This window comes from Cnephaeus nilssonii (genome assembly GCF_951640355.1).
Source record: "Cnephaeus nilssonii genome assembly, chromosome: X".
Lineage (NCBI taxonomy): Eukaryota > Metazoa > Chordata > Mammalia > Chiroptera > Vespertilionidae > Cnephaeus > Cnephaeus nilssonii.
The window spans coordinates 12,649,680-12,676,296 of NC_137071.1; the positions used below are offsets into that span (position 1 = coordinate 12,649,680).

The 26,617-nt window shown below is 38.4% G+C and overlaps 1 protein-coding gene across 1 annotated transcript in view; it reads left to right on the top strand.

Annotated features, from left to right (window-relative positions):
* The window catches only part of POLA1 (DNA polymerase alpha 1, catalytic subunit), a 320,208-nt gene that overhangs the window by 20,229 nt on the left and 273,362 nt on the right, over nucleotides 1–26,617 (top strand). Inside the window, exons 10-24 of the mRNA XM_079764678.1 lie at nucleotides 68–246; nucleotides 6,193–6,305; nucleotides 7,356–7,472; nucleotides 8,664–8,738; nucleotides 9,649–9,787; nucleotides 10,759–10,913; nucleotides 11,959–12,043; nucleotides 12,535–12,596; nucleotides 14,492–14,581; nucleotides 16,926–17,042; nucleotides 18,179–18,354; nucleotides 20,633–20,762; nucleotides 21,244–21,363; nucleotides 22,423–22,522; nucleotides 23,788–23,912. Of these exons, the coding sequence (XP_079620804.1) occupies nucleotides 68–246; nucleotides 6,193–6,305; nucleotides 7,356–7,472; nucleotides 8,664–8,738; nucleotides 9,649–9,787; nucleotides 10,759–10,913; nucleotides 11,959–12,043; nucleotides 12,535–12,596; nucleotides 14,492–14,581; nucleotides 16,926–17,042; nucleotides 18,179–18,354; nucleotides 20,633–20,762; nucleotides 21,244–21,363; nucleotides 22,423–22,522; nucleotides 23,788–23,912 (1,783 nt within the window). The remainder of the gene's footprint in view (nucleotides 1–67; nucleotides 247–6,192; nucleotides 6,306–7,355; nucleotides 7,473–8,663; nucleotides 8,739–9,648; nucleotides 9,788–10,758; nucleotides 10,914–11,958; nucleotides 12,044–12,534; nucleotides 12,597–14,491; nucleotides 14,582–16,925; nucleotides 17,043–18,178; nucleotides 18,355–20,632; nucleotides 20,763–21,243; nucleotides 21,364–22,422; nucleotides 22,523–23,787; nucleotides 23,913–26,617) is intronic.

Here is a 26,617-nt window from a genome sequence, read left to right on the forward strand (position 1 = left end):
TCTGGCAAGTAGTGCTACAATTGCTTTGTTGGGTTTTGACAAGTTTTTGAAAATGTCATTTTTGCAGAGAAGGCTTTCTCCCAGATGTCTCTTGTTGGGACATCGATCAGGAAGATGACAGCAGTTTCTCAGCCCAGGAAGTTCAAGTGGATTCCAGTCACCTGCCACTGGTAAAAGGGGCAGATGAGGAACAAGTGTTTCAGTTTTATTGGCTGGATGCTTATGAAGATCAGTACAACCAACCAGGTAATCATACTGTATGGCTTTAACGTGGAATAGCGCCTGTCCCTTAAATGCGTTAGTGATTGTAATTGGCACAGGCTCTGCACTCACATACGTATATAGTAAGGGTGCATGAGGCACCTGAATGGAGAGGAGCTGTGTGGTGTGAATAATCCTCAAAGATGCTTTTTCCCAAAACCAGTTAGTTATATATGGAATGTGTACTTGTAGTTTACCTTTGATGTATCCGAAGTTATAGGTAATATACTTTAAATGGAAATTGTCATGAATTTGTCCATTTATTCAGCAAATTAAACACAGTTTTGTGTGCCAGGCACTGAGATGGGGTGAACAGGCTGGACAAATTCTCTATCCTAATAGAACTTACATTCTAGTGGGGTGGGAGCAGGTGGGGGGGAATAGGCAATAAATAAGGTAAGTTGATTAATGGTTTAAAGGCAGTTAGTTGGGGGATGGACTTGGAAGGCCTGTCTAAGGAGACCACCATTGGGCTAAGATTGAAGGCACGTGCAGATCTGAAGAAAGAGCATTTCAGCCTGATGAACCAGTAAGCACAGGCCTGGAGGGGTAAAGGAGGCAGCTTATTGGTTGTAGCACAGTAACCGAGTGACAAGATTGGTAGAAAATGAAGTTTGAGAAAAAGGCCTAGGGCAGATAATGAAGAACCTTAAAAGCCATATTAAGGAGTTTAGGTCTTCTTTCAAGAGCCATGGGGAGGTGGTGGAAGATTTTAAGTACCAGCAGGATGGGTGGGATGGCGTTCTCATGGTTGGGCATACATTTTAACAGGAACCCTCCAATTTGTGTGGAGAATAGCGCTTGCACATTTGCGTGCGTGCGTGCGTGCGTGTGTGTGTGTTGGGGCTGGAACGGGGTAGTGGGAAAGTGTAGAAGCACTGGAGATCAGTCAGTGCAGGACAGGCATGTAGTAGAGAAAAGTGAATGCATTTAACATGTATTTTGACATGAACTTGTTGATGGATTGATGTGAGGGTTGACAGAGAGGAGGGATCAAGATTGATTCCCAGGTCCTTCTCTGAATGAGCTGATACGATTAATTCTGACTCACAAAAGCCAGGAGGCTCTCCAGTTCCCTTTTGTGCTCCTTTGAGCCCTTCTTCACTGCAGAGTTGGGCATGACAAAATCTGTTGGATTAATAGAAAATACACCCTTAAACAGAGTTAACTTTTATTCAGACCCATTTCTGGATCTGAGGGTAGAAGCAAACTGAATTTTTCAAAATGGTTTCCTGGAGGCTGCATCTGATGAAAATGGAGTGTAGATGTCAGTGAAGCAAGTGAATGAGTAAGAAGAGTAAGTACTAATTGTCGAACTTGGAGGCCAGATTTACCTTTAAGATAATCAGGCATTGACTTTAACTGGAAAGACCTTAATGGTCTCTCAGAGGGGAAACAGAAGCAGTAATATGTTTTAGCTTATCGAATATGTAGAAACTCTTGCAGAGCCACTTGAGGAGCAAACTGCCATGTATTAGTTCCTTAGGTAAAGATTTAAGCAGTCCTAGAAATGGTATCATATCTACTTTAGCTAGGGCAAGTCACTTTGGTTAGACCCTCTCACCTCTTTGACTACCTCTTCGTTACTTGCCAGTGGGAGGTAGGCTGGCAGGTGTGATTACATGAGACTGAGCAAATATTTCCCACCCAGTGCGGAAACCCAGGTTGTCCCGTTGTACGGCTGCAGGGGACACCGTTTTCACATGTGCTTCATGGGACCTCTGGAGCATGGCCGTGTGAGTGGTACTTACTGGAGTTGTGCCACATGGTGGGCCTGCCCTTCCCAGTGCTACTGTCTGTGCTTTGCTGTATCTGCTTGATGTTAGATTTGATTCTCTATCTTGGTTAATGGTCCAGTCAAAACCAGAAATGTGGGAGCCAGCCTGAGTCCCCCCTTTCCTCACTTCCTTATTAGTTTTCTCTCCTAAAGTAGATGAGGTGTCTTTCTCCTCACAATTCCCACCTCTGATCCCATCTTGCTTACATCACACCATCTTCCTAATCCCTCATCTCACATTGTGGCCAGAGCGACTGTTCAGAAGGGTAACTCTGACCGTGTCATTTCCTTATTAAAAAACATCCACAGTGGTAATTGCTTACAAAAGTCCAAGTTCCTTAACAAGGCTTCCGGTGCCTGCCAATTCATGACTTTTGTGCCCTAGAAATAGCTCCCTGTCTGTGCCTGATGCTCTTTATACCATGTCCACTTACTCATTGTGTTTGACTGGAATGCCCTCATGTGACTCAGCCTGTGTCATCTCCAGGAAGTTTCCTAATCCTCCAGACTGGCCCCAAGAGCCCTTTCTCTGTGACCGCATCATACCCTTTTCCATCGTAGCATTTGTCATATTATTTTGAAAAGATCTGATTCTGTGTTTTGGTTTCCCCCAAAGCCTTTTAACTCCTGGAGGCCTGGGACCTTTTATTTCCAGCTTTCAGTGTGATGTCAGGCATATAATAGGTGTTTAATAAATGATTATGGAAATAAACTGCAGAGATTGACAGTCCTGTAGACAGATACACAGGAAAGGTTTCAGAGATCCAGAGTTGCATTTGCTACTAGACTGAGTTTGCCTCTTGAAGCCTTGTAGCAGCATAGTGTAAGAATAGGTAGCATAGTCCTGGCTGGTTTGCTACAATGTTTAGAGCGTCAGCCCATGCGCTGAAGGGTTGCGGGTTTGATTGCCGATCAAGGGGTTGGGGCACGTGCAGGAAGCAACCAGTCGATGTGTCTCACATCTATGTTTCCTCCCTCTCTCTCTGAGAAAAGCAATGCAAAAAGTATCCTCAGGTGAGGATTAACCACAACAAAAAGAATAGGTAGAACAAAAGTAGATGGTGCACCCGCCCCAGGTTAATTCACATATCAAGCATCAGATTGCTAGTGTCAATTGCCAAGGATTACAACCTTAAGGAACAACAATCCTCTTTTTTCCTGTGTGAAAAGGAGCATATTATTTCCACCTTTTGTTTACTGGTTAATACTATTTATTTATTTATTTATTTTTAATTGATTTCAGGGAGGAAGGGAGAGGGAGAGAGAGATAGAAACATCAATGATGTGAGGGAATCATTGATCGGCTGCCTCCTGCACGTCCCCCACTGGGGTTCGAGAGCCCCAGCCCAGGCATGTGCCCTTGACTGGAATCGAACCCGGGACTCTTTAGTCCACAGGCTGATGCTCTATCCACTGAGCCAAACCAGCTAGGGCTGGTTAATACTCTTATTAAAAAACAGAGCATTGTTTTACAGGGTAAGGTCTTGAGCTACATTGTTCACTGTGATAGCTACTGGCCACATGTAGCTCTTTAAATTGAAGTCAGTTAAAATGAAATAAAAATTAAAATTCAGCTTCTTAGCCACATTTCAGGTGCTCAATAGCCACATGTGACTAGTAGCTACCATATTCATGGATGTCACAGATACAGACAGAACAATTTCCCCAAAGCCATTGGAACTCCTGGGGTTGGGGCTTTTATTTCCAGCTTTCAGAGCAATGCCAGGCAGTGCTGAAATTTCTTTTATTTTTTAATTGATTTTATTTTGAGAGAGAGAGGAAGGGAAAGAGAGAGAAACATACATGTGAAAATGAAACATTGATTGGCTGCCTCCTGCACACCCCCTACCTGGGATTGAGCCTGCAACCTGGATATGTGCTCTGACTGGGAATCCTTTCAGTGTACTGGATGACACCCAACCGAGCCACGTAGGCCGGGCAGTGCTGACATTTCTATCGGCTAGTGCTAGTCTGTATCGTAATAGATATTGGAGGTTAAAATTGAGGCACTGAAGCACAGGTATATTTGCGAAGCAACCAGTTTATACTAATACATAGTATACTAATAAATAGTATACTATATACTAATACATTGTTGAATTCCTGGTACTAACCCATAGTCATGGATAAGCCTTTTCAACCACCCTTGAGAAATATTTTGCAATTAAAAGAGGTACTTGTCTGTTATTGGTCTGTCTTCCAAATGCTAAGGTAAACGGAATTTTTTAGTGCTGGATAATGCCTTAGAGATCTTCTAGTCTAGTAATTCACTTATAGAGGAGGAAGCTGAGGTTCTGAAAATGAAGTGGTCAGCTCTTCAGTGGCAGAGCTCTGGGCTTCTCACCCTCAGTCCTGCTGTTCTGTGCTACTTTTCAAGTTGTGTCCTCGTGATCGATGCCAATGGGTTAAATAAGACAGCTTTTAAAAAGTCCTTTAATCTCAGAGGGTTGAACAGTTTCATCTTGATAGCAGGTAATGATCACTGAGCCTTGGTGAAATCAATGCTGCTAATAAAAACGAAGTACTCCCAAAGACCCTGTTATTGTTTCTCAGTTTCTTACAGATTCTAAGTAAGTCAGTTGTTGCTGAATGCTCCATAATTATGAAAAGAATCTTACTCTTTGCATATGGGAAGATATCCTGTCTTCATTACGACTTTTTAAAGGTTGAATAATCCTGACTGCACCTGGTTTCAGCTAGTTACTGGGGGATGGAGGGGAAGAAATGGGATCTTTGTTTACCATGATCTTTTTGTGGCAAATGAGGCATAAACAGTGTCAAATGTGTTGCATGAAGTGTGATATTAGTTTGACTGTAAAATGAGCTATTTGAATCTTTGAATCCAATATTAGGGCCTTTATTTTTCTTTGCTTGGAATTTTGTTTTTTTCATCTCTAACTGTTATAAGGATGACTTTTAATTTTCTGCACTACTGAGATTTTTTCCTTTTAATCATCCCCACAGTCCCCCCCTTCCCTTTCCCCTACCCCCCACCTGCCTCTTTCCCCCCCAAATGAAAATCACACAACTCTTGTAAGAATTTAAATCATCTGCAGAAATGAAAATTCTTAGATGGTCTTATTTCTACTAGAACGAGTGACAAAAGGAAGCACTGATGAGCTATCTTGTGAAACTGGAGTAATTAGCCTTGTGTACAGTAGCCTTTATATATGCCAGAATTTTCTTAATGTCTCAGACAAATGGCCGTGTTGAGTAGCTATGTTGGTTACTGCTGTCTAATTATTCATGGAGTCAAGAATTTAGCACAGTCATCATCTCTTAGTTTGACTAACAAATCTCTGGAGTCCTATCTTGATGTCCAGTTTTCATGAACAATGAATTGATGTCTAGAAAGGCTTTCTTTGACTTTGTAGTATATATTACAGAGGGATCTCAAAAGGAGTGTGTCTGCTGAGTTGGTTATTAACCCATTTGTTAAACTGAAGTAGAGGAGAGGAACATTATAAACACTACCTAGCGAGGTGTCTTAAGTAGTCTGTGAGGTCGAAGGGGTGAAATAGTAGATAGTAGTTGAACCCTATTATGAGACATTTATTATTTGGAATAAGATATGTGAGATAAATTGTTTTACATATGGCAAAATACTGAGGTACCTACCATACATAGTTATCCTTACACATGAATGTTAATTTTTATCAGTAAGTACAGTGCTAAAAAGGAATTTAGCATTCTCAAAGTTCTCACAAGAGGTTTAAATATGAGATTTGTTGGACAAAAGTTTGCTTTTTTTGTTTCTCTTACCCTGGGGAATCCTGGTTCGAGGGAAAATGTATTTTGTGTTTTTTACCCAACATTGACTTAGGATGTCTCCCTGATTCTCCAGGGGTTTCTACACTGACCTAGGGTGTCTCAGTAGTTCCCCAGTGTGTCTACTGAGGCCTGTGATGGCTCCCTAATAACCACGGTTTGTCTCTATTTACCTAGATGTCTCCCTACTTTTGGAAAAAATCGTTACACCAAGAATCACTCTGTCCCCTGTCCTCCTAGTGGTCACAGGTTTTACCATTGTGGTATTGTCATATGGCATAAGTACTGAGTAAAGGAACTGGTCTTGGGGACTGGACATCACATTACATTCAATGTGATGTAATTGAAATGTTTCTTTTTTCATGTTTTTCTTCTTATTCCTTTAGGTGTGGTATTTCTGTTTGGCAAAGTTTGGATCAAATCTGCTGAAACCTATGTGAGCTGTTGTGTCATGGTGAAAAACATTGAACGAACTCTATACTTCCTTCCCCGTGAAATGGTAAATGTTAGTGATTAGCTTCTAATCCTAAGTGCATTCTGTGTTCTGCCACCAGCCCTATTCTTTCTTTTTTTTAAATTTCAACTACAATTGCTTTGTCATTATATATATATACATATATATACACACACACACACACATACATACATACATACAGAGAGAGGAAGGGAGAGGGAGAGAGAGATAGAAATATCAGTGATGAGAGAGAATCATCCATCAGCTACCTCCTGCATGTCCCCCACTGGGGATCAAGCCTGCAACCCGGGCATGTACCCTGCCCAGAAATTGAACCATGCCCTCCTGGTTCATAGGTGGACACTCAACCACTGAACCACACTGGCCAGGCATCCACCAGCCCTATTATTCCACAAGGCTATGAATTATCCACAACCTTGATGCTTTTTTATTGCTGTCTGCCTAGTCACCACTGTTTGGCAGCAGCTCCATTAGAAGTTGGGGAAAGTAGAGAAATGAAGTAAAACTCTATTTTGCAACTTGTTAGAAAGAGTGTGAAAGAGTATAGCATTTCTTGAGTTTTAGTATGTGATGCTGTCTTTCTCTTAACTTCTCATTTCCATAGTAATGACAGCTGGGAGAGTATGGCTAAAATGGATAAAAATGTAGCATGGAGTTTGGCCCAGTTTTCATGCTTTTGTTGTATAGGCAACAGTATCATTTCATCCACAGCCATTTAACAGGGTCATTTCCAGTTGCCTCTCCTTTTCTATTGGGACTTAACATCCACACTCTCCTCTCCATCTGAGTTGAACTGTGAAGATTCTTGGTCAGTATTTATAACACTTCTCCCATTTTGTAGGATCAACTTTATCTCTGGTTTGCTTTTATGATGCCATTGGGAGGAATTGGGCATTGGGTTTAGTACATTTTTGGGTATGTTTGCATCTTTGGACTCACTTGTAAGACTGGTCTATTACATGTTTAAATGGGGGAAGATGATAATTGATTTAGACTTGGGTTTCTGGTGGTTGAAAGATTTATTTACAGATACTCTTTTTTCCTCTCTCCCCTTTCCTCTCCATGGGAGAGCAGAAAATTGATCTAAACACAGGGAAAGAAACAGGAACTCCAGTTACAATGAAGGATGTTTATAGTGAATTTGATGAGAAAATAGCAACAAAATATAAAATTATGAAGTTCAAGTCCAAGGTTTGTATTTGGTGATAAATTTTTCCAGCCCTAATTATTAGTTGATTGTTCATTTCCTGATTTAGCAAATAGTTGTTGCATATCTTATTTGTGCAAACTGCCCTCTGTGTGGCTATAATTCATTGAATAGAAATTTCATAGATAGCAATGTAAAACCTTGTTGTATTTGTAAAAATTTTTACTTCTCTTTATACTGCTTATAAAATAATCATTAATTTGCATAGAAAGACTACTCATAGCAAAGTAATTGCTTCCAATAATTGAAGCATATCTTGTGCTCTTATTCCCAAATGGAGAAGAAACGGTTCTGATCTTGTTTATATTAATTATTGCCAAGTTGTCTTAGAAGGTTAAGTGAGGTTTTATCTTTAAAAATTAGGGACTATGATGCTATTCTGATACAATAAAATCTTCTGCTCCTGTGATACATATTGATCAACTGTGAGATATTGATTTTGTGAGATATCGATGCCTTTGGCCATCATCGTGGGGGCTGTAACTCACTCCACATACTGGTTATTAACATACTGGCTATTAACAGTGATTGCAATAAAGGGAGGGTTGAGTTGCTGAAGATAAGGCTAATGGTCTTAACTATTTGAGCTTTGAATTATGGCTGATGGATCAAGTCTCTAAAATTCTAAAACAGTGTGGTGTGATGGTGAAGAGCATAGGTGCTGGGCAATACACCTTGTGCTTTTAAGTGCTAGCCTTACCGCTTCCTAAGTCCAGGGCCGTCACAAGAGCTATTTCAAGAGTTGCTGGAAGGGTTAAGTCGATTAATTCATATTAGGTTATTAAAACAGTACTTGGTACATAGCAGGCACTCAGTAAATATGAGCTATAATTATAATGCTAATTATTAATTTTTCTAGCAAGATGGGGTTGCTTACTGTTGAAGAGTAGCAAATTATTTAATGCATTAACATTACAAAAATTGTTAATGTTAATTGACCTTGAATGCAAATATTTCAAGTCCTGTAATGTCTAAGAGAAGTCTTTTTAGCATTTAGTTATTGGGTGTTTTAGTCTTAGTTGAAAGGGGAAAGAGGTGCCACATTGGCATTATTTACCTCTGTGTTCCATAAGGATGTTAGATTAAATGCAGGGACATGCATTGTGTATGTAATGCTTGTCAATTTATTTTGTGAAGTTTTTGTCTAAATGATTTTAAAATATTTGCTTACCCAGATAGTAGAAAAGAACTATGCTTTTGAGATACCTGATGTTCCAGAAAAATCTGAATACTTGGAAGTTAGATACTCGGTGAGTCAAACACAGAAAATTACTGGGTTTTGGTTGAAAATGACACTGTTCTATTTTTGAAATTTCAATTGGCTTTCAATTAGTGTTGGCAGAGCTCCTCAAGCCCGCAGTTCATGGAGGTGGACTCACAGTAATGAATAATTAAATTAAAATGGATAAAAATGTAAATGCATAGACTACAAATTGTACTACTTTTCTCTGTATCGTTAAATAAATAAATCGAAACTGCAGAACTGTTTGTTAGCGGAACAAATGCCACATGATGGAGTTTACCATCATTAGTCTGTTGAAGTGTTCCTTCTGAGCAGTGGGAAGGTGAGAGATGAGAGCATCAGTAAGTACTGTTACTGTAGTGCTGCTCTTGCTCCCAGGACAGGTAAGGTCATGGCTATGGGATATTAATTAACTGGACCTTAACCACTTTTTATCTTTGATATAGTGTTTTGATCCCACATGTTAGAAAAGGGAAACTTTTAAGAAAGGTTTCTGACAGTGGTGATGAAATGTACCATGGAAGCAATTTGAATGAGTCCCATTCTCTTGCTTTTACTCCCCTAATGCAGTGGTACTTATTTGGCTGGGGTTTTTTTGTTTTGTTTTGTGTGTTTTTTTTTATCAGTAAGGCATGTATGGTTCTAGACAGAAATCCTCTTTTGGGGAGCTTCTTGGCCTATTTTTCTTCTAATGGATGTCATCAAGATGCATTATTTTGTCATTGTGAATTGTTTTTGTTTCCTACTGTGAATTGTTTTGGATTTCATTTGTGGCAAATTACATTTCATATATATAAAAGGAGTTTCTTCTGGTACTTCGTAGAGAGGCTTTTGTTTATTTCAAATATAGACTTTGGAAAATGTGAAGTAATAGTTTTAAGCAAAAAATATATTTTTTTCTTTTTTGCCTTTTTCAGTCTGAAATGCCACAGCTTCCTCAGGATTTGAAAGGAGAAACTTTTTCTCATGTATTTGGGACTAACACATCCAGCTTGGAACTGTTCTTGATGAACAGAAAGATCAAAGGACCTTGTTGGCTTGAAGTTAGAAATCCACGTAAGGAAAATTTTACTTTCAGAATGCTAAGTAAATTGCTGATAGATGCGGTTTTTAAAAGGGTAGTTAGGGAATTGGTCTGTTTATTTCACTGTGTCCACTTCCTTTTTTATGTATTTTTCCTCAAAGTTTTCCTTGAGTGAGGATAGGGAATATGTTTAGAATCACTTTATCACTCTAATGTCTGTCAGTGTAATCAGAGGGAGGCCTTAGTTAGCTGAGGTGGCAGTTGGTCGCATCCCTCATTGAGCTGCTGTCAGTGTGGACTTCCTTCCTGGCTGATGTGGCCCAGCTCTTCTTCCTAGTTCACTGCTAACCTCTGAAGGAGGGAGAGTACCACTGACCAGTGTGGAGAGTGCTTGGTCTCTTATCGGATGTTTTTCGGTATTTGCATCTGTGATACTCTGTTTTGTCTTCACAGATCTTTTATGTTTTGTGATTTCTCCAAGGCAGTGTTTTATTTTTTATTTTTTAAATACATTTTTATTGATTTCAGAGAGGAAGGGAGAGGGAAAGAGAGATAGAAACATCAATGATGAGAGAGAATCATTGATCGGCTGCTTCCTGCATGCCCCTTACTGGGGATGGAGCCTGCAACCCAGGCATGTGCCCTGACTGGGAATCGAATTGTGACCTCCTGGTTCATAGGTTGATGCTTAACCACTGAACCATGCCGGCTGGGCACGTTTCTGTTGTGTTTTTTTTTTTTTAAACCTATTTTGGGTCCTGGATTCTTTAGAAAATCTGATGGAAGCTGTAGACGTATTACCCAGGCAAACGAACATATGTGTACACACACAAGGATTTGCATACAATCCAATAGTGTGGTTTATTGTTAGTTAAATGTTACAAGACATTGTTATTAGAAGATAGGATTGAAGACTTTCTCAGTTAATCACAGATGTCTTAATTGTAGTATTTTTTCTTTGTCCATAAATGGCTTTTGCTCGGTTGTATTTGTTCTCTTTTAGAGCTCATAAATCAGCCAATCAGTTGGTGTAAAGTTGAGGCAATGGCTTTGAAACCAGACCTGGTGAATGTAATTAAGGATATTGGTCCTCCCCCTCTTGTGGTGATGTCTTTCAGCATGAAGACAATACAAAATGCAAAGACACATCAAAATGAGGTAAAAAAGATAGGACAGATTTTGTACGTATGCCTTAAATGCAGATACTTGCCTGAACTTATACAGCTTTTCTGCAAGGGGAAGTTGTTCTTTTTGAAGTTTAAATAATACTAATTCCCTACCAAACTTTTAAAAAACTTAAATTGATGACTTATTTATTTCTGGGTTTTTAAATTTTTTATTTTGGAGAACTTTAAATAGACATCGAATAATTTAATGAACTTCTATATGCCAATCAATTATATTCAGCAATTAGCAAGATTTTGTCACACCCCCTCATTTTTTCCTCCTAAAGTAGTTTAAGGCTAATCTCTGACATTTGTGTCATTGCATCTCTCAAAGCATGCATACTTTCTTATATAATACCATTAATCACCTAAAAACATGAACAGCGATTCCTTGATGTCTAAAATATCCAGTCCATAGTCACATGACTCCTTTTCTCCAAAATGTCTTTTAAAAGTTGGTTTATTTGAATCAGGATTCATACAAGAGTCACAGATGGTGTTTAATTTTTATGTCTCTTGAATCTCTTTTAAACAGGAGCAACTCCCTCCCAACCCTTTACAGTTGTTTTTTTTTCAGTGATTTTGACTTATTGAAGAATAACAGTTGGTTGTCTCATAGAACACCCCATTTTCTGATTTTGTTTGCTTTGTTGGGTGATTGGACTTATTCCTCTATACCAGAGGTTGGCAAACTATGACCTGTGGGCCAAATCCAGCTTACCACTTGCTTTTGTAAATAAAGTTTCTTGGACCTTAGCAACTTTATTCATTTACGTATTATCTGCAGATGCTTTTGCACTACAGAGGCGGAGTTAGTAGCCATGCCAGAGATCATAAGCCCTGCAAGGCCTACAATATTTTCTATCTGGCTCTTTATAGAAAAAGCATGCACCCCCTGCTTTCCTAATAAAATGTTTAAAACATTCATTTATATGTACTAAAATCTTTATCTTTTAATATTCTTGGTGGTTTTGTTGAGAATGCAGAATACATAGTAGGTGTTTGATAAGCGATTTCTTTTCCTCTTTTGTGTGCAGATTATTGCTGTGGCAGCTTTGGTTCATCATAGCTTTGCATTAGATAAAGCACCGCCACAGCCTCCCTTCCAGTCACACTTCTGCGGTATGTATTTTTAAAGCTGGTTTACTAATGGCTTGATTTTAGTTTTTCTTTTTTCTTTTTCTCCAACTGTTGGATCAGTAACTTGTTTTTCATAATGTTTTCAAAAGTAATGAATTTTTTATTGGATTGGTTGCCTCTTATTCAGCTGGTTTATTTTGTTCTAAGAGAAGTCAGGAGGCAGTTTGATATCTTTTTCTGTTCCACTGGTTATTCTATTGGGATGGAGTAGTTTTTCCCTGGGTCAAACTTATGCTTTAACTACTTTCTTTTCATGATGTCATTCTACAAACCCATCATAAAAGCCTGTTTGTTTTGGCTATTCTTTTGAGGTCCAACAACATGACCAATGGAAATACTTGATTCTCTTTACTCTTTAGAAATTGGGGGGAATTTATATTTAAGACAGTTTCCATTTGGAAACAGTCAGTGTATGTACACTTGAAATTGGCTAAGATGTGTGTTGGAGTCTTTATTTTTCTTCATTCTTACAGTTGTGTCTAAACCAAAGGACTGTATTTTTCCATATGCTTTTAGTGAAGAAATAAAGAAAAAGGTAAAGAAATTATTTATTTCTTTTAAATATGAAGCATCTCTTTGTTTAGATTGAAAAAAGGAGGATGGTGTGGATTGGTAGAAACAGGCTGTTTTATGTTAATCGATTGGACCTATTCTTGCTACATCGTACTGTGACATTGACCCATTAAAATGTATTAGAAATGTAAAACTAAAAACATTGTTTAGCAATGTTTAAATGTTTCACCACCTGAAAATAGTGGAATTCTACAGTGTACGAGGTTCAAACCCTCCTTTAGATAGCTTAATAGGAAGCTTTTCCAAAACTGCATGATCAGGTAATTACTGTTTTGGGAAAGTGTAGGGTAGAGTGCTACACTTCCCCTTCCCCTGCCCAGCTTAAAGGAAGTCAAGTGAAGTTGGGAACACTGTGGATATTAAAGGGGACAAGTATTAGAAAGGTTGATGTGGGCTTGTCCCAATAGATCAATGATTTCTAAACTCCCAGTATACTCCATTAAGAAGTTTACTCCCACTATACCCATGGGTCCTTAACAAAATGGGTGGGAGTGGATTGGGGAATTGGATAATGTAGTGAGTTTTTCACAAAAGTAGATGTATTTGAGCCCTAGCTGGTTTGGCTCAGTGGATAGAGCGTTGGCCTGCAGACTGAAGGGTCCCGGGTTCAATGCCAGTCAAGGGCACATGCCCGGGTTGTGGGCTCGATCCCCAGTAGGGGGTGTGCAGGAGGCAGTGATCAGTGATTCTCTCATCACTGATGTTTCTCTCCCTCTCCCTTTCTCTCTGAAATAAATAAAAATATATATTTTTAAAAAGTAAATGTATTCGATGTAAAAGATTTCTTTTTCAGAGCATATGTTGTTTCTTTTATGAAATGACGGTGTTGGTAAATTTGTAGGTTTTTTTTTTAATGTTCTCACTTGACAAAATTAAAAGTTAGCAACCTGTCAGATTCTGCTTATTTTAAGTTGGCTTGAGAAGTCCAGTAATCTGGTGGTACTGTTAGACCAGGCGATTATTTGTGAAGTGCCCTGAATTACCTATCCCAGTGGTCGGCAAACTCATTAGTCAACAGAGCCAAATATCAACAGTACAACGATTGAAATTTCTTTTGAGAGCCAAATTTTTTAAACTTATTCTAACACCACTTCTTCAAAATAGACTCGCCCAGGCCGTGGTATTTTGTGGAAGAGCCACACTCAAGGGGCCAAAGAGCCGCATGTGGCTTGTGAGCTGCAGTTTGCCGACCACGGACCTATCCAAGTAGAAATGACCAGGAAAATTCATTCCATTAGAGTCAAACTGATATTTTTTTAGTCAATCTAGGTATAGAAAACATGTAGCCTTCAACTTTCATTTTAGGAGAGTCTTAATAGAGGGATCTTTTGAACACCTGATTTTTGGTTAGTAATCCAAGTGGAAGCCTTTTGTGTGAAGATAGGTTTTATTTATATTTAAGACACTTGTAATTCTTAAATGAATGTTTGCGTTTAGTCTAGTTTCTTATTTATACTAGTACGTTCTTACACCACTATTTGATATTAGTTTATACAGTCCTTAGAACTTGTTTATGTGGTAAATACATAAACAGTGAAGTCTAAGGAAGTCGATACTCTGATTCATGTGCTATAAAATGTGTCCAGGTGACAAGTGTGTCCCTGTGGAGGGACATTTCTGCACTTGATAATGCTCAACACTTAAAATTTTTTTTTCATCCACACTCTTATTACCAGTATAAGCTCCTCAGAGACTTTATGTAATTAAGGCAAAACCTTTAATCAGGAATTTTATTGCTGCATTTAGTTTTGAGCTGGGTGGTTTCTTCTAACCCTAAGAAATCTTACCCTGCCTGAGCAAGGAAGCAAGATATAGTACTTGAGAGTAAAGAGTGACTGGTTTGTTTTTATCTAACAGAAAGTGAAGGTTGAGATTGCTGCAACAGAGAGAACACTGCTAGGATTTTTCCTTGCAAAAGTTCACAAAATTGATCCTGATATCATTGTGGTAAGTAATCGTTTGATCATTTCATGGGGAAGCTCTTCATTCCTTAGTTATTTTAGTTTGATTTGATTGGCATTTTTTTTTTTTTGAGCAGCAAAGAATCGTTTCAGAGTGAAAGAACCCTATAGATTGGTGGGAGTTGCTGTACTTGCTGCTGGCAGAAAGGGGGAAATATCCCAGCCCACTACAAGATAGTATTTTTCCTGTAATAGAAAGGCAACTTATGAATTATTATAGAAGTTTATGCTAATCCAGTTACACTTAGAGACCACCAGCCTGTAAGTTAATAAACTTGGGTCAACTGTTGGTATCTCCAGAATTTTGGCTTAGTGGTCCAGCTGTATAGCAGCCACAGGAGTTAATTCACTTGGTTTGGTGCCAATCCCCAAAGTGTAAGTATTTGAAGTTTATGAGCTCAGTGGATCTCTTTGACATATTTCTTTGAGAGCTCATGGCCAGGGATCATTTTTTCTCTTGATGACTGGGTATGCTTCCATGAGGTAGCAAGAGATAATAAGTCATTGAGTTATCTTTGCCCCAATTCTTTTCTTTAAATGTTTTTTTTAACTTTCAATGTTTATTTTGTATTGGTTTCAGGTGTACAGCTAAGTAGTTAGACAATCAAATACTTTGCATAGTGTCCCCCTTGATATTTCCCGTATCCACCTGGCACCATACATAGTTATTACAATATTATGGACTATATTTCCTATGCTTTACTTACATCCCTGTGACTATTTTGTAACTACTACCAATATGTGCTTCTCAATCCCTTCAACTTCTTTCACTCAGTTGCCCAACCCCCTTCCCTCTGGCAACCACCAATTTGCTCTCTGTGTTTATGAGTCTGTTTCAAGTTTGCTTGTTTGTTAATTTTGTTCTTTAGATTCCACATGTAAGTGAAATCATATGTTATTTGTCTTTTTCTGACTGGCTTATTTCACTGAGCATAATACCCTCTTGGTCCTTCCACGCTGTTACATTTGCCCCAATTCTTAAGGATCATAAAGCAACATTTTATTTTATGTTTCCTCTGGCCTTCCTTAGTTTGTAGGCTCCTTGATAGGAGTCCTTCCTTTTGTCTTTTTTCCTGAATTTGGGAGGGAAGTAGGATATAAATGCTTATATTTTAAATGTGCTATTGGTAATTTGATTACATGGAAGGAAGCCTTGCAAACATGTTCGCCATATATTTCTCTGCATTCATTTTTGCTCTTGGACACCTTTCCTGACAATGTGTAGCCCAAGTACGAAGAGTCTATAGGTTGTTACCAGGGTCTCTGCACCCACTTCCTGTACGGTGTTTTAGGACCCATCTTGAAAGTGTCAGGAAGATTCTGTTCACAGTGCCCTACTGTGCTTCTCTGGCTTAGCACTAGACCCTCACTCAGTCTCCACTAGCAGTCTCTCTCTTGGGCCCCAAGAGATGCCATGGTGCCTAGGGTAGGGGTGCTGCCATAAGGTATTAGAGTCAAGTCTGTGATTGAGAAATCCAAACTGATGTAAGAGAGAATCCCGACGTGGGTTTGAGTCCCTAATCCCAGGCATGATAATTTGGGAATGAGACATCCTCACGTCCTTTGGGTGTCTTAATAGACAAAACTGCTATAAATATATAGCAGTATATATTTTTAATTAAAATTAATAACAAAATCTATTTATTGATCTGATTTATTTTAAACTTTATCTAGTTTTTTAATAAGTATAGGCAGTGAACCATATTCACATGATGGAAATTATTGTAGACATGGAAAATTTGATTACTTTTTTTGAGATATTCTTTACTTGGTATAGTATTGTGTCCTTTTTTTTTTTTTTACAAGTTTCTTATTTGAATTTACTGTGTTGCACGTTGCTTAAGAATCTAAATCAGCAGTGTTTGAACTCAGTTCTTTAGGAAGAAACTAGATGCAGTTCCTGAGCTTTCTAAAAGTGTGTAAATGTTATACAATATAAACAGCTTCTTGTGTTTTAAAGAAGTAAAATGGAATTGTTTGAATATAGCTTTTACTGATCATGTAAAAAGTGTGGACATTAAAATTTGCCCTTGCCTTCGAGACTATGAGGCACGAGCTGCAAATTAAAAGACATTATCTGAACCTTGCATCAATTAGGATGAGATAAAGTTTATTTCAGCAATCTGCTTAGCAGTCTTGTGAATGTCAAGGCTAATGAATGCTGCTGATGAATAAGTTCCTGAAGAAGAAAGGATCCCAACCGGAGGTAAGCTCATGATGCCTTCAATTAGAGACCAGAAAAAGAAAGGGCAAAGAAATTCTATGCATATGAAGATAAATCCTCTAATTTGCATTTGATATGTTATTGGCTGTCTTCTTTTTCTGCCTAGGGTCATAATATTTATGGATTTGAACTGGAAGTGTTATTGCAGAGAATTAATGTGTGCAAAGTTCCTCACTGGTCCAAGATAGGTCGACTGAAGCGATCCAACATGCCAAAGCTTGGGGTAATAATAATTTTCAAAATCTTGCTTTTTTAATTTGACTTTTTATATGCTTTGACTAGGAATTGGCTGTCTTGTGGTAGGACATTTTAACTTTGGCACTAAACCTCTTTTCCTTTGAATCTAGCATTTTATTGGTAAAAGCCACTGGTAGTTCTTTAAATTAGCTGTTAGAATCTAGAGACAGCACATATATGTTACCTCCACTTCAGCTGTACCGAAGCACTAGCCCGTAGAGCAGAGTTGCAGGGCTCAGAATTCATTGAGTGTGATTATTCAGGAAGGCGATGGGAAGGAAGGATGGGAGGGAGCTGACATTGAATGCATAAGAAGGCAATGGGCTAAGTGCCTTCTGTAAAGAACTTGTTCAGAATCATAGAGCTAGAAAGGGAAGAACTGAAAATGTTGAACCCAGGCCTTTCTGACTCTTTTAAGCCCCATGCACTTTCATTCTGCCTGCTTGCTTCACTTAGAGAGATGTTGGTGTTTTGTATGAAGTGCCTTTGTTTCCTAAACCTGATACTGCTCAATGCTTGAAATCTTATTTTACTTAAAGTCTCTAAATAAAATGGGCATGTTGTCTCATCAGAGAACTTAGAAATCTGTACCTTTTATAATGCTCTTCAGAGGATTGGAATTGGAGCCACTGCTCTTGCTTTTTTCCTTATTCATATCTTTGAGGTAATAGAGAGGTTATTAACAATTCATCAGAACACTTGCCTGAATTAACTCTTTACCCTCTTCAGGGTTTTCTTTATATAGCAACTTTTTGGCGAGGTTTACCCTGACAACCCCATTTAAGATTCAGCTTCCCCAAATTCGTTGTTTCCTCACCTTGTTCTACTTTTTCTCTTTTCCATATACTTGTTACCCCTAAAACTATAGTTTCTTGTTTTATGATACCTATTTATTATTGTATATTTCAAATGAGATCAGGACTCTTTTCTCTTTTGCTCACTGCTATATCCGAGTACCTAGAAAAGTGTTGTTCAAAAATATTTAATTAATGACTGGATGAATGGAAGAATGAGAGTTTCGTTACTGGAATTTTGGGGCTACCCTCAAAATAAGTTAGCACAAAATCTTCTCTCTCAGTGCCTGCTTTTCCATGGTATTTACTTTTTGTCTTTCCCTTGTAGGGCAGGAGTGGATTTGGTGAAAGAAATGCTACCTGTGGCCGAATGATCTGTGATGTGGAAATTTCGGCAAAAGAATTAATTCGTTGTAAAAGCTACCATTTGTCTGAACTTGTTCAACAGATTCTGAAAACTGAAAGGGTTGTAATCCCCGTGGAAAATATACAAAATATGTACAGGTATGCTCTTATATGCTTCAGAATTGAATTTGTCTTGAAATTAGCAAAAGAAAGACACCAGTACCATTCTTAGGAGCGTGTGGTGCTATGGAGAGGAACATTGTCTTCATGTCAACACCACCATCTCCGTTACTTCAATAGTAATTTGAACTATTTTGCCTTTTGAATTACTCTACTTGGATCAGTTTATCTCTACTTCCCTCACTTAACACCATCTTGATGTTTCCTAAGAGCAGTTTGGAAATTAATGTGATATTTATGTTTTTATCCTTAATTCATTAATTCAGGAATTAGTGTAAATATTTTAGAAATATAAAAACTGAGAAATCATTAAGTTATTTAGAGAGATTGCTCAATTATTACAGCTTTATTGAGGTAAAATTGACATAAAATGTGTATATTTAAGGTATGCAACTTGATGTTTGATATACATATACAGTGTGAAATAATCATCACATTCAAGCTAATTAGCTTATCACCTTACAGTTACTTTTTTTCCCCTCAAAAGTGAAAAGTTTATTTAATTTGAGGTACTAAAGACAGAGAATATCTGAGGTGTAACCAAATCGTTTTAATGACATTTATTCTTTTTCTCATTCAACACATATTTATGGGACATTTATTAAACATTTGAGGCACCTGCATTCAGTGCTATTTTATGATTTCAAAGCAACACAGAAGTGTATTTTCACGGCATGTACCCGAGACCAAGTCTTACAGTTACTTATTTTTGTGTGGTGAGACCATTTAAGATTTAACCTCTTAGCAAATTTTAAGGATACGATACAATATTGTTAACTGTAGTCACATTGCTGTACATTAGGTTTCCAGAGCTTACTCATTTTGTGTAACTGGAACTTTGTGCTTGATTATTTCTTAAATAAGGTTTCTTCTACCCCTCTGGCCACTTCTTGTTTTCTGCCCATTCCTCCCGAGTCCTTGGACTGCTTCCCTTTCTGACTGTGCTTCTTTTCCAGGTGATCTCATCAAGTCTCAGAGAGTTCAATACCATGTGGGTGCTGATGCCTCCCACCAGCATATCTTCAGCTTAGACTTTCCCCTGAAGTCCAGACTCATGTAGTCACCTGCCTGTTCTACTTGGTGTCTAATATGAACCTCCAACTTAACTTGAGCTCCTGATCTTCTCCCCTAGGTTCCTCTTGTAGTCTTTCCTTTAGTAACGGTAACTCTTTATTTTTCCGGTGCTGCTGGAAACCTAAGTCGTCCTCGGCCCCAAACCTCTGAGGTATTCATGATTCTTATCTCTGACGTGCACGTTCAGTCTTTCAGGAAATCCTGACAGCTCTATCTTCAAAATGTGTCTAGATCTGACCACTTCTTTTCCCTTCCATTGGACTCACCCTGGTCCAAGCTACCAACCTCTTTCCCCTGGATGAGTAGGTCTTACATTAGCCTTCTCACTGGCCTTTTTGGTTTTGCTCTTGACCCCTTGCTTTCTTTTCTCAACCCCAGAACCAGATTATCCTGCTGAAGTTAAGTCAGCTATGGCACTCTGCTCAGAATCTTCCAGTGGCTTTCTGTTTCATTCAGAGTAAAAACCAAAGTCCTTATGTTGACTTTCAAGGTCCTATGTACTGTGTCTCTCTGCCATTAACGCTGCCCTTGCCTTCTGTTCTCTCCATCTTTCTCTCTGTTCCAGCCATTGGTCTCCCTCCTGGTCCTAGAATTACCATATTTACACTTAACTCAGGGCCTTTGAATATGCTGTTCTGTCTGACTGGAATGCTCTTCCCTCAGATACCCAGTTATTCTCAGTGAACTCTTCCCCAGTTCCCTAGCCGAAAATTCAGTCTCTGCTCCTGACACTTAATATTCCCTTTGATTCTTTTTTTTTTTCTCGCTTTAACTTAGCATTACATAACGTACCATATATTTAATTTGTTATTTATACTTTATCTCCCCTATGAGGATACAAGCCCATTGAGGACAGGCTATCTGGTACATAGTAGGCATGCGAGACATACTTATTAGATGGAATGAATGAAAGGTTTCAGGTAGTTTTCAGGTTGTAGTTAAAATACGGTACTTCACTTTATTTTTGTGAGATTTTTTTGTGTTTTGAAAAGGGCATTGGAATCGATGGTATGAATGAATTCCTAGTTTTATACCAACCTTATTTTAAATTATTTTCAAAGCCAAAGTGCCGTTGCTCTGGTTACTTATACCATAGATTTTTATAATATTTTACGAAGTTCTGATTATAGTCATTGTTTCTTTTAATTACTTGATTCTGTTTCATTCTTACTTTTCTGTACAGTGAACCTTCTCATCTGTTGTACCTGTTGGAACACACCTGGAAAGATGCCAGGTTCATTTTGCAGATCTTGTGTGAGCTAAATGTTCTTCCATTAGCATTGCAGATCACTAACATCGCTGGGAACATTATGGTAAATTTAACTTAGAGGGGGGAAAAAGCATTTCCTGTTGGATTCAGTGTTTGCTTGGGGTAGTTGTTATATGATAATGAGTCTAAATGCATACTTATAAAATGAGTGACTTGTATTCTGAAAGCTGGGCTTCTTTTGTAAAATGAAGAACTGGTTGGGAGGAGGGGAGGAAAACCAGGTGCAGTATGTTGAAATTTGGGTGAACATAAGATCATCTCTAACATCTGGCTGTGTCTCATTTGTGGAATGGCCCACTTGGGAGTAAAGAGATAGCCTAAGTTGTCAGTATTTTAAGCTTTTTGTCTCCTTTTAACTATAATGCTTAAAGAAAATGCTAGGAATAATTTAGTACCTTTAAAAAATAGCCCTTGTTATGAGGAATGATTTTGAAGGAGGTGCTATGATTAAATTTACCAGGTCAGAGGTGCTCTTATTTGTTGTGATTTGAGCTCAAATTTAAAAAAGAAATTCTGTTTAATAGTCTAGGACGCTGATGGGTGGACGAGCTGAGCGTAATGAGTTCTTGTTGCTTCACGCATTTTATGAAAACAACTATATTGTGCCTGACAAGCAGATTTTCAGGAAGCCTCAGCAAAAACTGGTGGGTCTAAAATTGTATAGCGTTTTGCCTTTTCTTATCACCCCCTTTTATTACCTATATAGCTTTTTTTTTTTTTCTGTGATAACATCTGCTTCCAAAATAATCCCTGTATACTGTAGAAACTGAGTCAAGTTTGTTCTGTTGTGTTTGTGTGGTCATTTCCTTCTCCACTCTTCTCTGTACAGATAAAAATTATGAAATAGGAAGCTCTTTGAGGGAGGCATTAGGCCTCTCTGACGCATGACCATACATAGGAAGTGTTTTGGCACCTTACTTAGCCCTACACAAAGCTACATGCCAGTTAAATCTTTTATTTTCTTAAACCCGTGAGCCTTTATTTTTGTGTTGCATTTTACATACCAATGACATAAAGGAAACAATCGGGTTTCTGAAGTGGCTTTCATCACATTGGAACTAAAAGCTACTATTTTATTGGCACTGATAGTAATTGATTCAGAATGGGAATTTAATATTAAAATGATTCAGGTATTTTCTTATTTTGTGTACATTATCAAAATTGGTATAGGGAATATTGACTTAGAGAAATTTGACTTCTGCTGAGCAGCATTGAATGTTGGCCATTAACAAACTACTTGCGAATAAATTTTTAGTATATGGATATACTTATTTTAAGGTATCCAAATTAACATTTAGAATAATGGTAATATCTACTAGATGAAGTAATTTTCTATTTTTATATCGTGAATATTAGAGTAATGAATTTAAGGGGACTCTTCTACAATCCCAATTTGTACATAATATCAAGAGTTATATTTCTAGTATCTATTGATTTGAAAAAGTGAAGTTCTGTGAATTCAGAACTATTTCAAAGTAAAATTTGCACGCTTATTAGCTCAGAGAGAAAGCATTTGTTTCAGTAACTACCATGCTTGGCATTCATTTGGATTCATGAATATGTTTCAATAACTGTGGTCCTACCACTAAAACTAAAGAATGTTTGTAAAAACTGTATACTGCATTTGGAAAAGGGAGTCCTAAAACTTATTAATTAGTTAATTAGTTGCTGGCTGGTGAAGTTATCTTTCCATTTGATATTAGGGAGATGAAGATGAAGACATTGATGGAGATGTCAATAAATATAAGAAAGGACGGAAGAAAGCAGCTTATGCTGGAGGCTTGGTATTGGACCCTAAAGTTGGTAAGGCTGAGCAGTGGGCTGGCTTGCCCTGGTGTTAAGGAATTTCTTAATGCAGAGTGAGGCTTGAGAAACTAAAAGACATGAATTATATTTTGTAGGTTTTCAAATAGGTCTCATAATAACATTATTTTATATTGGACAGCAACATTAAAGAAAGTTTAGACAGTAACTACCAAATTGAACTTTAGCAGGAGAATAACTTTTCCCTGTTGTGAATAGTAAAGATGTTTTGTGGTACACAGAGTAGAAAGTGTCTTTTTTTTTTTTAGCATCTTAATCATTTTTAAGTATACAGATGAGTGGTATTAGGTATATTCACATTGTTGCACAGGAATTAATGTGAATTTTATCAAGTAACTTAAACTCTGAATAGGAGACATTTAAAATTGTTAGCTGTAGTAAAACACATCAGTAGTCCAGTTGTCCTTCACTGTTAGATCGATCTGGGCTTGAATTCTGGCTGTGATCTTGGGCTTCCTGTTTAACCTCTGAAAGCCTCCGTTTTCTCTTCTGTAAAATTGAGATAAGAATAATATCTGTCACGTAGAGATTTAAGGAATAAAAGTGATTTTTTAGTATAGTGCCCGACACAGAGTAAGCTTTTAATATGTTTGCTGTTGTTATTGTCTTATTAATGGACATTTACTTTTATTCAGTTTCTTCTTAAGGTGAAGAAAACTATTTGTAAGTGTCCTAGAGAAATATAGTAGCTTTCTGTTCACCCTTTGCAAGTAAAAAGGGTGGATCGTTCCACTACTGACATGTATACATCTCTTGTGTGATTTTAGCACAGTTTGTGTACAGGTAAGTGGGTTGCTCATTTTATTCTTTGAAGGTATGATTCTAAAAAATATATTTAACCACTCATTGTAGAGATCACTAAATATTTTTGGGGTGGAGGTAGGAGGGAATGCTTGCTTGAAGGAGAATTTAACAACATTTAAAAAAAATATGACACCTGTCTATAGTAATTGATATGGGGAGGTGTTTGCCTGTCATAATGGTGTACTTTGGGAACTTCTGGGGAAAGGGCCGGTTGTAGTTGGTTTCAAGGTGAGAGAGGACCTCTTTTGTGAACTGACTTTGCACTCTAGTCCAAGTCATTTTTATAGCATGGTAGTAGACTCCTTTTTCCCCTTCTGTCTACCTCACAGCTCTGGATAGTATATTGTTTCTAATATACTTCAGAGTATAGTACTTCTAATGTGATCTTTTGACAAATCTACTTTTTGAAAAGACTTTGTAATGTGGCTTTTATATTGCAGGTTTTTATGATAAGTTCATTTTGCTTCTGGACTTCAACAGTTTATATCCCTCCATCATTCAGGAATTCAACATTTGTTTTACAACAGTGCAAAGAGTTGCTTCAGAGACACAAAAGGTTACAGAGGTTTGTGTTCAACTGGGGCGGGGCTCTTGAAATTGAGATTAAAAGTAGTACTTAAAGAAGAGAACCAAAGTATTTAGTTTTCCCTCTTAAAAGGTACATTATATCCTTTTTAGTGGTCAGAAAAAGGGGAGGGTTGTGTAGAAGGAAACTCAGACTGGTTTTGTGTCTTTTATTTAACAGCTTTATTGAGATGTAATTCACATAGTATATACAATTTAGTCATTTAAAGTCTAAATTTAATGGTTGTTAGTGTATTCACAGAGTTTATAACCTTCACCATAGTTAATATTAGGACATTTTCATTACTCTTCAAAGAAACCCCCTAACTTTTACTTGTAATTTCCCTTAATCCCTCTACCTCTCCCAGGTCTAGGCAACCACTACTCTTTCTGCCTCTATAGATTTGTGTATTTTTGACATTTCATATGAATGGAATCACATGTGACCTGTGTCTAGCTTATTTCACTTAGCATACTGCTTTCTTTTTTTTCTTCTCTCTTAATAAATCTTTATTGTTCAGATTATTACAATTGTTTCTCCTTTCCCCCCCATATCTCCCCTCCTCCCTGTTCCCACCCTTCCCTCTGCCCTTACCTCCCCCCCTCGCTATCCTTATCCATAGGTGTATGATATTGTCCAGTCTCTTCCCGTACCCCCCACACAGACACCCCCTTCCCCTGAGAATTATCAATCCACTCCCATTCTATGCCCCTGATTCTATTATGTTCATCAGTCTATTCTGTTCTTCAGATTTTTAATTCACTTGACTTTTAGATTCACTTGTTGATAGGTATGTATTTGTTGTTCATAATTTTTATCTTTACTTTTTTTTTCTTTTTCCTCCTTTTAAATAATACCTTTCAGCATTTCATGTAATACTGGTTTGGTGGTGATGAATTCCTTTAGCTTTTTCTTATCTGTGAAGCTCTTTATCTGCCCTTCAATTCTGAACGATAACTTTGCTGGGTAGAGTAGTCTTGGTTGTAGGTTCTTGCTATTCATCACTTTGAATATTTCTTGCCATTCCCGTCTGGCCTGCATAGTTTCTGTTGAGAAATCAGCTGATAATCGTATGGGTGTTCCCTTGTAAGTAACTAACTGTTTTTCTCTTGCTGCTTGTAAGAATCTCTCTTTGTCTTTTGCCCTTGGCATTTTAATTATGATGTGTCTTGGTGTGGTCCTCTTTGGATTCCTTTTGTTTGGGGTTCTGTGCGCTTCCTGGACTTGTAAGTCTATTTCTTTTACCAGGTGGGGGAAGTTTTCTGTCATTATTTCTTCAAATAGGTTTTCAGCGTCTTGCTCTCTCTCTTCTTCTGGCACCCCAAAAATTCGGATGCTGGTACGCTTGAAGTTGTCCCAGAGGCTTCTTACACTATCTTCTACTTTCTGAATTCTCTTCTCTTCTTGCTTTTCTGGAGGCGTGTCCTTTGCCTCTTTGTATTCCAAATCTTTGACTTGATTCTTGTGTTCCTCTAGTCTGCCGCTGGGTCTCTGTATAATATTTTTTATTTCAGTTAGTGTATGTTTCATTTCTAGTTGGACCTTTTTCATATCCTCGAGGGTCTCATTAAATTTATCGGCTTTTTCCATGAAATTCTTGAAAAACCTTATAACTGTGGTTTTGAACTCTATGTCCAGTCGTTTGTTCTCCTCCATTTCTTTTGTTTGGGATCTGTTTCCTTGCCTCCTCATTTTCATTTTTGCTGCTTCCCTGAGTTGGTAGGGTAGCTTTGTGTCCTATTGTGTCCTATATGGTTCAATGGGTCAGCCTCCCAGTTACCTGAGGTGGATGCTCTTGGTGCACCCCTTTTTAGACTATGTGTACAGCCTTGTTGTAGTTAAGTCTTGATTGCTGTTGGTGTCACTGGGAGGAATTGACCTCCAGGCCAATTGGCTGTGAGGATCTGCTGTGTCTATAAAGGAAGAATTGCTGTGCTGGAGACACGTTTATGGGCCGGGACTTGTTGCAGTAGGGCTTTGGCGCTCACTGAGTCTGCCTCTTGAATGTGTCCCTTATGCAAGTGGTTGAAATCTGGTGTCGTCTCACACTGACCACTAGATGCCCTCGTTTCTGGATCTCCAATGGGGTGCAGGTCAGCTACTGTCTGAGGCCACTCAGCAGGAGTTACAGCAAAAACTGCAGTTTTCTCCTCTTTGCTTGAGTGGTTTTGGAGCAGTCTGACTGGAGCTGCAGTTTATTTGGTTAAGCTGCCACAGGGCAGGCCATTTATATGCAAAAGCTGCTATATGGAGCCTGGGCGGGTTTGTAGAATGTGCGGGGCGGGTCTCAGGGTGGGGCAGGGTCTCAGGGCGTCACTAGGCTAGGGCGTGGCAAACAGCAATGGTTGCTAGTCTGCCTTTTCTGCCTTTCCCGTTTCCAAGTCCCTGTGTCCCACGCTCCAGCACAGTAAACACTGATTGCTGGGCGCACCTCTGCAAGAAAGTCACTCTCACTTTCCGACACGATGGCCGAGAGTCCAGCTTCTCCCCGTAGGTGTCTGGGTCCCCCTCGCGTCCCCAGAAACTGGATTTCAGAGTGATCGGGAGCTTATCTCCCTTCGGGTTGGAAAAAAAAGCCACGCATCCCGTCGCCCGCCACCAGCCCGATTCACGCGCCTCCGTACCTCAGCCCTTCTGCGTTTGTTCTTTCTTTTTCCTTCTTAGTTGTAAATCTACCATTCAGCCAGCTTTCCCGTGGTTCTGGG